This window comes from Rhincodon typus, chromosome 8 (assembly GCF_021869965.1).
Source record: "Rhincodon typus isolate 14 chromosome 8, sRhiTyp1.1, whole genome shotgun sequence".
Lineage (NCBI taxonomy): Eukaryota > Metazoa > Chordata > Chondrichthyes > Orectolobiformes > Rhincodontidae > Rhincodon > Rhincodon typus.
This window is the reverse complement of record NC_063339.1, coordinates 54,777,970-54,793,356: the sequence shown is the minus strand read 5'-3', so window position 1 is coordinate 54,793,356 and position 15,387 is coordinate 54,777,970. Positions and strand designations below refer to the sequence as shown.

At 38.1% G+C, this 15,387-nt stretch overlaps 1 protein-coding gene across 1 annotated transcript in view; it reads left to right on the top strand.

The window, feature by feature from the left end:
• LOC109927256 (neuronal PAS domain-containing protein 3) overlaps nt 1-15,387 on the top strand; it is a 1,144,266-nt gene that overhangs the window by 1,100,000 nt on the left and 28,879 nt on the right. Inside the window, exon 11 of the mRNA XM_048600392.1 lies at nt 12,778-12,925. Within this exon, the coding sequence (XP_048456349.1) occupies nt 12,778-12,925 (148 nt within the window). The remainder of the gene's footprint in view (nt 1-12,777; nt 12,926-15,387) is intronic.

Genomic DNA, 15,387 nt, shown 5'->3' with positions numbered 1-15,387 from the left:
TGCTGCTTGGCCTGCTGTGTTCATCCAGCCCTGCACCTTGTTGTCTCTTCACAGTTCAGGTTTGTTTGGATGGGCCTCTAAGATCTATTTACTGTGAAACACACTTGTGAATTGCTTTAGAGAATGTTGATGTTATCATCAATGTTTCACCAGGAAATGCTAGAATTTTGGGCTGAAATCTAGATTTCTTCTCATATTCATTTTTCACACAGTCCTTAAATTTGCCACTTAGCAGAACAGACGATAATTTTCATTATTATGGAGTTGAGACACATCTCCAATGAGACATTTTAAAACTTACTCATGAGATGTGGACATCACTGGCTGGCCAATATTTATTGCCCCTCCCTAGCTGCCCTTGAGAAGGTGATGGAGAGCTGCCTTCTTGAATCACTGCAGTCCATTTGGTGTCAGTGCACATGCAATACCCTTAGGAAGTAGAATTCCAGGATTTTGATCCATAAATAATGAATGAACAGTGACATATTTCCAAGTCAGGATGGTGTGTGGCTTGAAGAGGAAGTTGCTTATGATGGCATTCCCATTATCTGCTGCCCTTGTCCTCCTAGTTGGAAATTGTCATGCATTTGGAAGGTTCTGGCTTAGGATCCTTGGTGAATTTCTGCATTGCATCTTGTAGCTAGTACACATTGCAGCTACTGAACATCAGTGGTGGGAGGTAGTGCATGCTTGTGGATGTGGTACCAATCAAATGGGCTGCTTGGGTGTTGTTGGAGCTGCACCCATCCAGTCAGAGGAGGAGTATTCAATCACACTCCTGACTTGTGCGTTTTAGATGGTGGGCAGGCTTTGGGGAGTCATGAGGTGAGTTACACTCTGCAGCATTCCTAGCCTCTGACCTGCTGCTGTAGCCATTGTATTTATATGATGAGTACAGTTGAGTTTTTTGTCAATGGTAATCCCAGAATGCTGATGGTGGGGTTTCAGTGATGGTAACGCCATTGAATGTCAATGAGCATTGGTTAGATTGTCACTTATTGGAGATGGTCATTGCCTGACATTTGTGTGGTATGAATATCACTTGCCACTTGTCAGCCTAAGTCTGGATATTGTCCAGATCTTGTTGCATTAGTACATGGACTGTTTTAGTATTTGAGGAGTTGTGAATGGTGCTAAACATCAGTGAACATCCCCATTTCTGACCTTACAATAAAAGGAAAGTCATTAATGAAGCAGCTAAAGATCCTTGGGCTAAAGACATTGCCCTGAGGAACTCCTGAAGAAATGTCCTGGAGCTGAGATGACTGACCTCAAACAACCACAACCATCTTCCTATGTACCAGGTATGACTCCAGTGGAGGGTTTGCCTCCTCATACCATTAATTCCAGTTTTGATACAGTTCCTCAATACCACACTCAGTCAGATGCAATCTTGATGTCAAGGGCTGTCACTCTCACCTCACCTCTGGAGGTCAACTCTTTTGTCCATGTTTCAACTGATGCTGTAATGAGATCAGGAGCTAAGTGACCATGGTGAAACCCAAACTGGGCATCACTGAGCAGGTTATTGCTGAGCAGGGGCTGCTTGATAGCGCTGTTGATGACACCTTCCATCACTTTACTGATGATTGAGAGTAGACTGATGGGTATTGGTATTGGTCTGATTGGATTTGTCCTGCTTTTTTGTGATCAAGACATGCTGGGCAATTTTCATATAGTGATGCACCCCTTGTCTGGGCTGACTGTCTTGCTTTGGGATCATTTATGTTGGTTTCCAAAATTCTCTGGCAAAGGCAAAGACTATGGAGAATGCCTGCAGTTTGATCTCAAGACTGTGGACTCTGCTTCTTGGTGCCAACTGAAGACTATGAAATGTTTTCAAATCATTCCAGGGCATGGCATTGGTACACAGACTTTCTAGGCATAACATTTTAATAGTTACCACTTGATCCATTGCAGAGAGAAACATTTTCTCAGTATTCTTGCACTGTTATGCCAAAATGATTGGAATACGGCTGATGGTGTGATTTGAATATGATTATACTGTACATGCATGTGATTCCTCGCATTTGACAGAAAACCAGCATAATATTAAAGGAAATTGAAATGCAGCAGAGTGTACGGACACTTTTTCTGCCCTAATCCTATTGAAGAATTAACAAGCGAAACTGGATAATTACAGCTACCAGGCCCACTCATAGCAGGAGATAGCTGGATTTTCCACCAGAACTGTGCATAGAATCTGGAAAGTCTGTTTCCCTCAGGGTCAAATTAACACACAGACCTTGGGACAAGTGCTATTTTTCTGGGCACCACTGAAGAAAATTTTTCTAACATGTTAATGAGCTTCAATGGCTAACTGGCAGATCCAGCTGCATTTCATGGGACCTGGATATGGGATCCCATTGAAGTAGCCTACTGTCAAAACCATAAGCATAATCCATGGGAATGGGATCAGAAAATGGGCTACTCCATTGTAACTGTGCCAATATAGCACTCCTCCCTCAGAGTAAGTAGTTGAAGTTCAGGTCCTATCGAGAGATATAAATATCAATGTTAACTCTCCAAAGAGAGACTTTGAAGTGTTTAAAAGTGGAAAAAGTGCAGAATGTGATGCAAACCTGCCTTATATACATGCACATTATTTTTTTTTACTGTGAAAGGATTCTTAGATTATCTGTGAAATTATAGGAGCTCAAATTGAATTTTATTGCTGCTACACAGATTTCCTTGGTATTGAAGACTTCCTCAAGGTAAATATTTCTATCAGTCATCCTTATTTCCTTATACCCACCAGCAAAGCCTTTCACTACCCTGATCACACCAACCCCAGTTATCAATATCTTCTGCAGCTTGATAGAGATTCCTTGCCCCACTATTGATTGCCAGGACTATTCCAAAGGGTTTCTCACTACAACCGCCCCCCCACCACTGGTCTTTCCTCCTATACGCTGACCAGTTTGTCAGTTTACTTGGCTGCCAGGCAGGTGATGAACCCAGAAACTGTTAATGCCAGCCAGCTGATAAGATTGGCAGTGCCAGGAGGGACATAAGCAAGTGTTGAAACCAGTGAGCAAGTGTCAGGAGGGATTGTGCAGTGTCAGGGGATGGGGTGAACAGTGTACAGCCTTCAGAATGGGTTGAATGGTGCCAGGACAAGGGTGAGCACTATCAGGGGGAATTGTGCTCGATGTGAAGAAGGGATGAGCAGTGTCAAGAGGGAAATTGGCAGTGTTGGGTGGTTATTTGATTGTTGTTCTGCATGTGGGATTGGTGAGCAGTTTAAGGGGTAACAGTATTGACAGGGAAAAACTAAAATTAGAGACAATTAACAGAAACAGTGAAATTCACTGAACTGAGTGCAGACCTAGCAAGGCATGTCTTCAGTTTGTGATGTGTAAAGGGAATGTGGTAGCACTACAATTACACCTCATCTCTAAGCTTCACAACTCATCACTGCTGGATTCAAGCTGGACATGAGACAGGTATCTCCTAACATTTCAGTGTAAAAATAAAGGGCCACGGATCCACCTCTGACAATGTAAACTGGCCCATTATAGATGTTTAATGTTTAATGTTTTTGACTCCTTCTGTGCTTCGTTCTGACCAGCTGTCGTTTCTCTTCCAGCATGAGAAGAGATGTGCTCCAGTTGACAATAATTCAGAAACAAGGCAGAGAGAATCAGTAGCACAAAAATGACAGGGACTGGTAAAATAACTCATTTTACTTTTGATTAATTGTAAACAGTGGTATTGGGCATCCACTAGTTTAATCTATAAACGTGTCAGTGCTATGAGTGTACTAAGTACATAGAACATTATTGCTAAATGACAGAGAGGGCTTATGCTTATGAAAAATAATTAAACACCAGAGCTTCAATCTTCAGCTATAAATGAAATTGACATGTGATTAGGAGTTCAAACATTGCACAGATGATTGTTGCTTTGAACGTGTTGCCTTTCCCATGCGTTGGCTTTGGTATTTTCCAAAAGTGCTTTTCTCCATTGCACAATCCTGCCAGTTATGAACACCAAAGACTATTAACACCCATCTTCAGTGATCTGCATAATTTTAGCTAAGATTTCACACAGCATTTGCATTATAAAGATGCACGTGTTATCCCCAACTGATGTTATATACAAAACTTGTCCTGTATCATAGAATTCCTACAGTGCAGAAGGTAGTTACCACTTGATCCATTGCAAGGCTGGATGACAAAGAGAAACATTTTCTCAGTATTCTTGCACTGTTATGCCAAAATGATTGGAATACGGCTGATGGTGTGATTTGAATATGATTATACTGTACATGCATGTGATTCCTCACATTTGACAGAAAACCAGCATAATATTAAAGGAGATTGAAATGCAGCAGAGTGTACGGACACTTTTCCTGCCCTAATCCTTCGCCTACTTAGCCCATCAAGTCCGCACTGATCCTCCATCAGCATCCCACCCAGATCCAGCCCTCTCATTGTATCCTATACTCTCACTTCTGCCTAGCCTACACATCCCTGAACACTATGGACAACTTCAGCATTGCCAATCCACCTAGCCTGCACATCTTTGGACTGTGGGAGGAAACCAGAGCACCCAGAGGAAACCCACGCACATGGTGGGAGAATGTGTAAACTCCACACAGACCATCAAACCTGGAATCAAACCTGGGTCCCTGGTGCTGTGAGGCAGCAGTGCTAATCACTGAGCCACTGTGCCATATCAGATTTGAAATCAGAGGCTTCATGGGATCAGCACTGTGGGGGCTACTTACAGAGCTCTGAAGTTGATAAGATGCAATCTTTAACACACACTTCGGGAATGTTGTGGTTAGTATCAAAGGAGCAATTTTGGCCAGCTGTCTTGGTGTAGAATTGGTATATTTGGCTGGAAATCCAGGCAAGCACAATGGGGAGCTTGGAGCAAGCTAACTAACTCAGATCAGCTATTTCAGAAACGAGGTGTCTTGCTGACAGAAGTAGAACTAAAAAAAGTTCTGACAAAACGTGCTGGCAGCTCCCCTTGCACTATTCTCAAAAATACTCCCCAAATAAATAGGAATGCAGATTGTGGGAGTGCAGATATTGAGTGTGCACTGTATGCTATCATCCAAACCATATGATATATTTTTGTGTGACTGAAGGTAAAACCCACAAGCTTGAAAAGAAGGAAGGTCTATTTTGGTAAAGTTGGCTGAGGGGTAAAAGCTTGCAAAGATTTTGGAACTCCCTGCTCTTCTTTAAAAAGTGTCACTTGATGGCTAGAGTAGCCAGAACCTCAGTTTAATGTTTCTTCTAAAAGATTGCCCCTTCAGCAGTGTATTAAAGTGTTAGCCTACATTGCGCGCTGAGTGTTTGGAGTAGAAATAGAAAACACTGCTTTCTGACTCAGAGGCAGAACTACCGCCCACAAAGCTGCAACTAAAACAGCAAATTCCAATAATTCTTCAACATCACGCCTCAAGCACCACTACCCGTCTTGGATCACAGTCCGTATCAGATTCGGGTAAATATAATTAAGAGAAGGCTCAACAACAGCAATTTGCTTAAATATGAATGTTTATTAACTAACAATAAATGATTATAATGATAATAATAAATGATTATAGTGGTAATAATAAATGGAAGAGGAAAAGAAAAAACAAGCAACAAGTCTCACGTCCCTCTGCCCTTTGGGGACCCCTCGATCGATGGCTGCTCTGTAGGCTTAGGTTCGTTCCTGGCACTGTTCATGATCCCGGTCTGAGGTGAAGTCCAGCAGCCTTGGAATGAAACTGTCTCTTTCTCATACAGTATCACAAACAATCAGTACAGAAAACAACAGATACAATAGGTGAAACTGATGGCTCGTATAGAAAACAAGTTTTTTAATTGTGCTGTTTGTGGCATGTATGGGAATGTTCACAGGTCTCATCCAAGGTCATGCAGCTTGTCGAGTATCATCAACAATTTTAGCCATTCAGCCCATCCTATACAATCTATCATCTCATGCAGCTGTCAAATATCATCATTAACTTTTAGCCCTTCGGCCCATCCTATAACTACCAAGCTGGTTTTCTTATATAATTTTAAAAGAAAAATGTAAATATAAGCCTGTCTCAAATAATATATAGTTCAAAGTAATGATTGATGCACAACTTCATTCCAGAGAACAAATAAAACTATATGGGAAGTGATATAAAACTTACATTTTAATTTGAAAACTAAATTGACAGTTTTAGGTCCCTATTGTATTGAGTTGGAAATACACTTTGTAATTAATATGAGAACTTGAGTTTTGAAGGGTTGTGAATAATAGATGAATAATTTCTAGTTTGTCAACATACCTGGAATGCTTTGCTTAAAATAAGTCATTGAAAATTCACTGTGGAAGTGGAGAATTTTTTTAACCAAAGCTTCCGAAAAATCATAGACTGGTGGTAGTTACTTGCTTCACTAGCTTGGAGAGTTGTTTGTTTTATATCACTTAGTTGGAACGTAGCCAACTAATAACAAGCTGAGTTGGGAAAATACCTGCTAAAATCAATCTGAGTTGGAGGAAAGTTTCTAAGAACCAGATGAGTTGGAGAAAAGCTTACAATGAACAAGCTGTCCAGCTGTTCTTTCCCATTTGTAAAAAGTAAACTGTCTACATCAGCTCAGAATAAAACCTATTTGTTATTTTGAAAGAGTAAATGAAAAATCATCTCAAAATCATTTACTTCCCAAGAAAGAAGTGTCTGCGAGTTTTCAATGTACGAGAGACAGTCGTGCACGAATAGTGATTTGTTCACATGCACCAGAACATCAAAGCAAAAGATTCCGGAATAATATCCTTTTGCCTCCAAGAATAAACCATTGGCCAAAGTGTGTTTTTCAGAAAGCTAATTTCTGCAGTTTTTCCCCCTGTTTTCCTGAAGCATGAGGATGTGTATTTTGGGGATACTTAGAGAGATAGGCATTTGTACATCTATATTACTGACAGGGTAGATTAACAATTATTCTATCTTTATTGAATAACCTTTATTTTGGTAATAAGTCCATAACTGTTTAAAGAAGTCTAGTTGATAGATCTTTTTGCTTAAGCCTGATATAGATAAAGAAGTTAATTGGTCACCTTGATAACTCGAAGTATCTTTATTTGATTTTGTGACCCATCATGTAGTGAGATTTAAATGAACAGTGCACTCTTCCAGCCTCAGTTACAAAACGCTGAAAATTAAGCTGTGCTAGAACTTGAAACTTTATAGCAGATTTTATAGTACATTATGAATATCCAATACTGTTCATTATTAAATATGTAACAATTAAGGGATATGTTTTTTTGGACTGCAAGTTTAAATTTAGCATATCTAAAGGGCGGAGGGGATGGTCATTTGACCTGTTCTGCCATCTACCCGTAGTAAACACAGGTGACTTGAATGTTAGTGATCAAAGGAAGGCTCAGCTTGCTTTACTCAGAGAAAGGTGCATGGTGTTTACATTTGGAGACCATGGCAGCAGTCTCTGTGTTTGCAATGATTGGACTTAGAGTCTCCCAAAGACTCAAAAAAGAATCAAGTTGTAAACAGTTGTGCTGTAAACTGTCCATTTACTTCTAAGTTGAAACGACAGCTTAGAGTTAAAAATAGGCAATTAGCATTTCTACCTAAATGAAAGGTTAATGTGCTCATGTCACTATGGGAAAGGGCAGAGAAAGCATTTTTTTGAGATGATGTTGCAGGCTTCTCTATAAATCAATGAATATCAAACACAGCAGTACTGAGGGGGTTCATTAGAGAGAAAGGCTGCTTGAGTTGTGAGCTACTGCAGCTGGATGTGGAAGGGAGACAGTCTCTAATCAAAAAGATACATCCTGCAACCATCTAAGGATTACAAGTGATATGTTATGGAATATCTAGAGGGAAGAAGGATCATCAGAACACACTATCACTGCTTATGGATTTAAACAATTTTCTAAAAACTGAGGAACGCAATGGTCACTCATAGTTACTACTCAACAAAAAGAAGACATTGGAACACACTGGAATTTGAGAGGAACTATGAACTGTTTGTCAAAAGGACTAATTCTGAGGATCACGTGATGGGTGACAACAGGAACATCATTTTCTATACAGTACAAGTTGCTTATGAAAATATGATGGTATTTAGTCAACAGTTTGTTTTGGTCATTTGGTAATTGCTTATGATGTCAAATCTTGACATATCATTATTGCATCTGTTAAGCGGAAGAACAAATTTATTTTTAAAGGTATACTGAAATAGTGCTGTAATTAATGCAACATCCAAAATGAAAATTTGAGTAAAATTATAGAAGAACATTTTTACGCAGATTTTGCAGTCAGCAGCAAAATGAAGACAATTGCCAATGACTACAAAACAAGTTGAAGGTTAATTTGAATCTAGCACTCAGTCATTGGATCGCCAGGCATCTAATATTGTAACAAAGCAGGTAAGCAGCCTGCTGCATCAAAGAATTCTCAAAGGTAGAAAACCAAGAAGTTAAAAACACTCCTTATATTTTTAGAATTATTTTCAGAGAGGAAAGTAAACAATGGGATATAAAAATGACACTTCAGTTTCTCCCTTAATCATATTTTAACATTCTTCCAAAGAATTAAATACATCATAATGATTAAATTTAAAATCCCACAAACATAACGTTAGGTTTTCAATACCAAAAAAGTTGTTCTGAAGTACTGCTAAGATTGGCATGCCATTAAAAACCTATAATCCTTCTTTCTATGAGGTGTAACTTCTTAAAGGCTCTTAACAGTGAAACTAATATCGAAACTAATAGTGCAAAAGTGAAAACTGCTGTGAATTCAGTTATTCCTAATTGAATGTATTCTAGGACTTTTCAGTAGTACATATAGAGAAGCACGGAATTAGTAGTAGTACCTTTGGATTTCTACCTTTAACTGCACATATGCAAACTCCAGAAGTTTTAGTCAATTTCAGAGGAGTAATGATGCTGAAAGCTGATAATTTCACACCAGGCCAATAAATAATAACATTGTGAGTTTCAGGATCCAACAGTATTTTACTGTATATTTTCTACCTATTTGTAGATTTCAAGTATCACCTTTCGAGAAAGGCTGGAGGAATTCTAAATACAGATACCTGCAAAGTTTGCATTAAAATACTGTGGTATGGTATAGAGTTAGTCAGCGCATGGTCCAACTTGTCATGCCGAACAAACTAGATCCACTTGTCTGTGTTTGGTCCATATCCCTCTAAACCTTTCCTAGTCATGTACCTGTCAAAGTTCTTTTAAACATTATAATTGTACCTGCAACTACCTCTTCCTCTAGCAGTTTATTCCACTTATGAACCATGTACTGTGTGAAAAGGTTGCCTCTTGGTCTCTTTTAAATCTTTCCTGTCTCACCTTAAAAGTATACAAACTGGTTTTCAACTTCCCCGCCCTGGAGAAAAGACCCTTGCTATTCACCTTATCTATGCCCTAATGATTTTATAAACCTCTATAAAGGTCACCCTTCAACCTCCTATGCTGCAGTAAAAAAGGTCCCAGCTTATCCAGCCTGTCTTTTTTCCTCAAACCCTCTAGTCCCACAACATCCTGGTAAATATTTTCTGAACCCTCTCCAATTTAATAATATCCTTCCCATAGCAGGGTGACCAGAACTGTACACAGTACTCCAATAGTGGCCTCAGGTATGTCCTGTACAACCTCAATATGATGTCCCAACTCCCATACACAGTGGCCTGAGCAATGAATGCAAGTGTGCTAAGCGCCTTCTTAACCACCCTGTCTACCTGTGACACAATTTTCAAAGAACTATGTACCTGAACCCCAAGGTCTGTCTGTTTGACGACACTGACCAGGGCCCTAAAATTAACTGTTTTAGTTCTGTCCTTGTTCGCTTTACCAAAATGCAATACCTTGCATCCAAATTAAACTCCATCAGCCACTCCTAAGCCAATTGGCCCAATTGATCAAGATCCCATTGTAATCTTAGATAACCTTCCTTCCTGTCCACTATACCATCAATTTTGGTGTCATCTGCAAACTTACTAACATTCCTCTTAAATTCTCATCCAAATCATTTTATGTAAATGACAGACAACATCACTAACTCAATCACTGAGTTTGTAAGGAGAAACAGAAAGTGTTGGAGAAATTCAGCAAATTTGGCAGCGTCTGTAGAGAGAAAAACAGAGTTAATGTTTCAAATTCAGTGACCCTTTGTCAGAAGTTCTAATAAAGGGTCACTGGAACTCGAAATGTTAATGTTTCTTCCTTCTCCAGATGCTGCCAGACCTGCTGAGTTTCCCCAGCACTTTGTGATTTTGTTTTAGGTTTCCAGCATCTACAGTTCTTTATTTTCATATTACAAAGTTTTTGAAGGTCAGTGTGATACAGTGAGGTAAGAAAAATGATGGATGAAACCTCACCAAGACACTGATCAAAGTAACAGTACAGGACTTGCGAGCTGTGGGTGATATTTCACTTGTACCTCTATTGGCTTTGACAAGATCACTTCCACCCAAATGATTGTCGCCTGTTCCCACCCTCTGTTCCTACATGTCCTTTGTATTCTTCAGTCTTAAAGCTTTCATCACCATATCACTGTGCTAGGCAAACAGTCAACTGGGTACAATAGTACCTTTATTTAACCTGAGAGTTACAGAAAGGAAGAATCATTGTGGAAACACTTTAGCAGCTGCTTAATTGATCAATCCAGAAAATGGAAGATTGCATCAGAAATCACAAATCCATCTAACAAGTTAATTTGATAAGCAAGTTAAAAACACATAACTACCAATTCATCCTCGTGTGAATCTACACAACCTTGCTAATGTAAGTTTGTGTTCAGCCACATGTAATTTTTGGCACCCTGCAATTGTATCTTCCTGCACATCTCTTCTGGTGCTGGTTAAATCCTTCATATGACAATAAGCAAAGCTATTTTCTAATGGGACCAAGATTGTTGTGGTCATTGTTTTCCTTCCAATATTCTCCTAAAATTGACCACGCCTCTGAAGTACGATGGCCCATCCAGCAGTTTCTCTGAGAACCCATCCAATATGAAATGCAATAATGAATGCCAGTTAACATCAAAATTTGAACTTAAAAATCTTCTGTGGTGGGAAATCATTGATACTGTTAAAGCTAAATGAAAGCTATATGCAAACTGAATGTAATATCCAGCTAATGACAACCTGGTTCAGTATTCACAACTGTCACACTGCTGTAGAATTCAATGCAGCCATTGGTCACTTTTCTAGTTTCTGTCCACCATTTTATCAGTCATGTGACTTAATAAGGCTTCATTTCCAGCTAAGTTCTGAAGCAGTTTATTGTGAAAAAAAAAGTGATGAAGAGGAGCCCTTTACGTTTTGGCACGAAGTAGTATTCGCAGCAATCACTGGCATTTGGTTTAAAATCTGCTAATTAGGTGATTGGGTAGTATATAATTGATTCAGCACTGTTTGTTAGATGAGAGTAAACTCAAGGATGCATTCACTGCCCAAACTCTCAATCTAAATATAGCATTAGTGCGATTCTGTTATAGAAAGATTAATCATCCAAAACTGTAACCAAGAATGGTAAAGGTAAGCTTAGTGCCTGATTGCACTAAGGTCAGTTTGCCAAAACTGTGCATTTGCTAAGGCATTTATCATTTCACAAGATGCATTGTCATATGAATTTAAATTATTTCTACAGGTTTGTATTTCATTTATGCAAATTCTGCACTTTCAGTAGCAGATAATACTTTTATTGACCAATAAACAAGAAGATTAATCAATTTTCTTCTTGAAAGTCATTGCCCAAGATGAATATGATTTTTCAGCTTTCTTGCAGAAAATTTCTACAGTGGTTGTACATTTGACACTCATTAGTTGCAATTAAACAAACAGATTGAACACACTGGTAAATGATATATGTTGTTCTGAAATATTCCATCTTTTTCTAATTTATAGTTGCAAATGATTAATGGAAATATGTATCAGTTGACAAAACCATTTCACAGCTAAGGTGATCAGATTTATTACCGTAATTAAGCTTTCTTCATTTAAGCAGAAGTATAGCAGTTGTATATTTCACAGGCCTTCTGGAGTGATTAGTCTTGTAAGAAAAATGCACCCCCCTGTGGTCAAATTATGTAATAAGAAAATTATTATGTAATTGAAAACCTGTTAAGGATGAGTCAGAATTGATTGCGATATTTTTCTGTGTTTAAATGTATTTAAACAAATGGCAATAGCCAATTAGCAATTGTAATTATTTCTTGCAAGCAGTAATACTTAACCATATTAACATTTGTAGCAAGGCACACATGATAATATTTGTTTCCTTACAACTTCAGTTAAATATACTGCGCAGATTGTGGAACAAATAGAAGTGAAAATATTTAGCAATAATATTCTTACTACATGTAGTTAGATAACTAGAATCAGTAGCCTTTCTTTGTGGTTACATTTTTCAATGTTATGTGTAACCATTGGGTCACTTAATGGGCAGTGTGGTAGGCAATAACATGCTATGAAATAGTTGGATGCGAAAGGCGCAGGTCTGTATCTCTGATATCTTATATCTTAAGTTCCTGACCTCAGAAGTGATGTCACAATAAACATGCCTTTCTCTGAATGAAAATAAATGGAGAAAGATGGGGATTAATCAATCCAGTTTGCTTTTATGTATATCATAGTCTACAGCTTCAACATCGGAGATGCATTAGAATACATGTTTATTCACCATGAATGACAGTGACATAAAAGAGTATGTGGGCCAGTCTTTGTGTAATATAGCCAGCTATAATTACCCCTTTTGCATTACTGCTCTTGCTAATAGAAATTGATCTTTTTTGTTTAGTATTGAATAAAGGCCAATGTGTAACTAAGTACTATCGCTGGCTGCAGAAAAATGGAGGCTATATTTGGATCCAGTCCAGTGCCACTATTGCATTGAATGCAAAAAATGCCACTGAAAAAAATGTCATCTGGGTCAATTATGTTCTCAGGTAAGAAAATCACTTCTGTCTGAATATAGATTTTCTTTTTCTAAATGTGGACAGTTAAAAAAATGCATTTGTTGCTCAGTATTTTAAAGTTTCATGACGAAATTGTTTCCTGCATTTGATCTAATTTGGTGTTTAAAAACTGTGGCTAGCTTATATGCTGTCAGTGATTCCAGATCTCATGAAATATTTCATCTTTTTCATATGGACTCACATCCTGGAAAGTCACTTTTGTATTTAAAAATTCAATTACATTAGCCTGACCCCAAGTCTCCTAATTTTACTAAGTGTTACACCATGGCTGTAATTATAAAAGGTTAATATAGTGGCGGTAGCTTAACATAACTTCCCATCGGGAAGCTGATTAATTTGAAATGGCTACATCATATATGCAACAGTGTACATTGCAGCAGCAACTTGGACTCCTTGTGTCAGTTAGCTGGATGGCTCCTATGGATCAGATTGGTACCTACAGCACAGGATTTCAGCCTGTTCTGGCTTGTGTGGATGTTTTCTTCTCCTTCCTGTGGGAGAGGTTGTGATACTAGAGATGGAGACTGGAAAAGAAACCACCTTGGGATTATTGAATGTTATGGTATTTACCCATTATGTTTTGCTAATTTTTTGTCTAATTCAGTGAATTGGTAATTAAGTTACTAAAGTCACACAACAATGAGTTCTTTCTTATTTAAAACTTTGTATATATATTTTTACAGCCAATGAGGTTGACAATTTATTTTCAAGCTGAGAACATGTGTTATGTTAATCAGATTTGGAAAACTGCTACACAACACTTAGATACTAAAACAGTTCTGAAAGTGAACAGAAATGTTCTGCAAGTAATCTTGTGGCTTCTGAAAAATATTTGTTACTAACTTGTCTTGTTACAAATATAAGGACTTTATACAGGTAAGAGAGTCTTCTATAACTCTGCAAAGTGTGGTGTAAACAGCAGTGACTCATGAAATAGGGGACAAATGTAAACAGGTGCTGGTGCAAGTTAAGGTTCAGGCCATTTACAATTAATGTAATGTGGGAGACATTGACATAGTCAAATCTAAAGGTAACAAAGATATGAACGATGGCTTCAGCATCAGAAATGCTGAGATAGGAACAAAGTTGGGCAACGTTAAAGAGGTGGTCTCAGTGTAAGCTCAACTCAAGGTCAAATATGATATTAATTTTTTGATAGAATGGTTTAGTGTCAGACTGTTGCTTGCAGAGGCATGGAGTTGGTAGATAGCCAAAGGAGTTCTGTTTTCATTCTTTTGTGGGAAAGAGTTGGAGTAGGAGAGGGGGGAAGAGTTGGAGAAAACAATGGCTTAAAAATTCCCAACATTTAATTTGAGGAAATTTCAACTCTTTCAGTGCTAAGTGTAAGATAAACAGTCTGATAGTTTATCAATGGTCAGAAAGTCAGAAATGGCAGTGCTGATGTAGAGCTGGGTGTCATTGATGTATTTTGGAAAAATCATGCGATGGACATGTATATTAGAGACACAATCATGGCAGCAAAATGAATAAGAACCTGGGTGCCACTCATTAGCCATCCTCTTTACTAAATTATGAATTGGGATCCCAGGATAGGGGACAATTTACCAAACATGAGACACAATTAAAACAGTAAAATGTTCTCATCAGTAAATCTTCCATAAATCAAAGCAAAACAAGTTGTAAATTGGCAATCATAATGATGAACTTATAAAGATTAATGTCAGTTTTCACTTCTTTTTTCTTTGGGCTTCAATTTTTCAATATAGTTCATTGTCCTTTGTTAGTTTACAGATCATACAAATACAAACTGTGAAAGAGACTGAAATTTATATGATTATTTAAATTATTTTAGTTTAAATAAAATTGATGAGTTGACATAATATATAGTAATTTTCAATACTTCTATATTTGATCCAAGAGTGGTGAGATGGAACACATGACAACAAAGCATTTTTCATTATGATTGAATGAGCAAGAGATGCCAAATTGTAATCTGACATAACTGAGAAAAAGAGATGTAACTGATGGAATGTTTGATTTAAAATTGTTTGTACTAAACTGCAAATAAACTTCTTACTGAGCAAAATAAGCTGGAACCTAGGATGGACACATTAGTCATGGTGGTTTGCGAGGGAATAGCTCATGGCACACGAATGGGGAAGTATTTACAAAACATTAAACATGATTCAGGCAGTAAGTTGTTCTCTTCAGTAAATCCTCCTTAAATATAGAAAAGTGAAGTGACAGCCTTATTCGTAACACTCACAAATTAGGCCTTACCTTAACAGTGTTATAATCTAAAGGATAACTGTATTTAAAGTTGTTTCAGAGATAGTAGGAACTGCAGATGCTGGAGAATCTGAGATAACAAGGTGTAGAGCTGGATGAACACAGCAGGCCAAGCAGCATCAGAGGAGCAGGAAAGCTGACGTTTCGGGCCTAGACCCTTCTTCAGAAATGGGGGAGGGGAA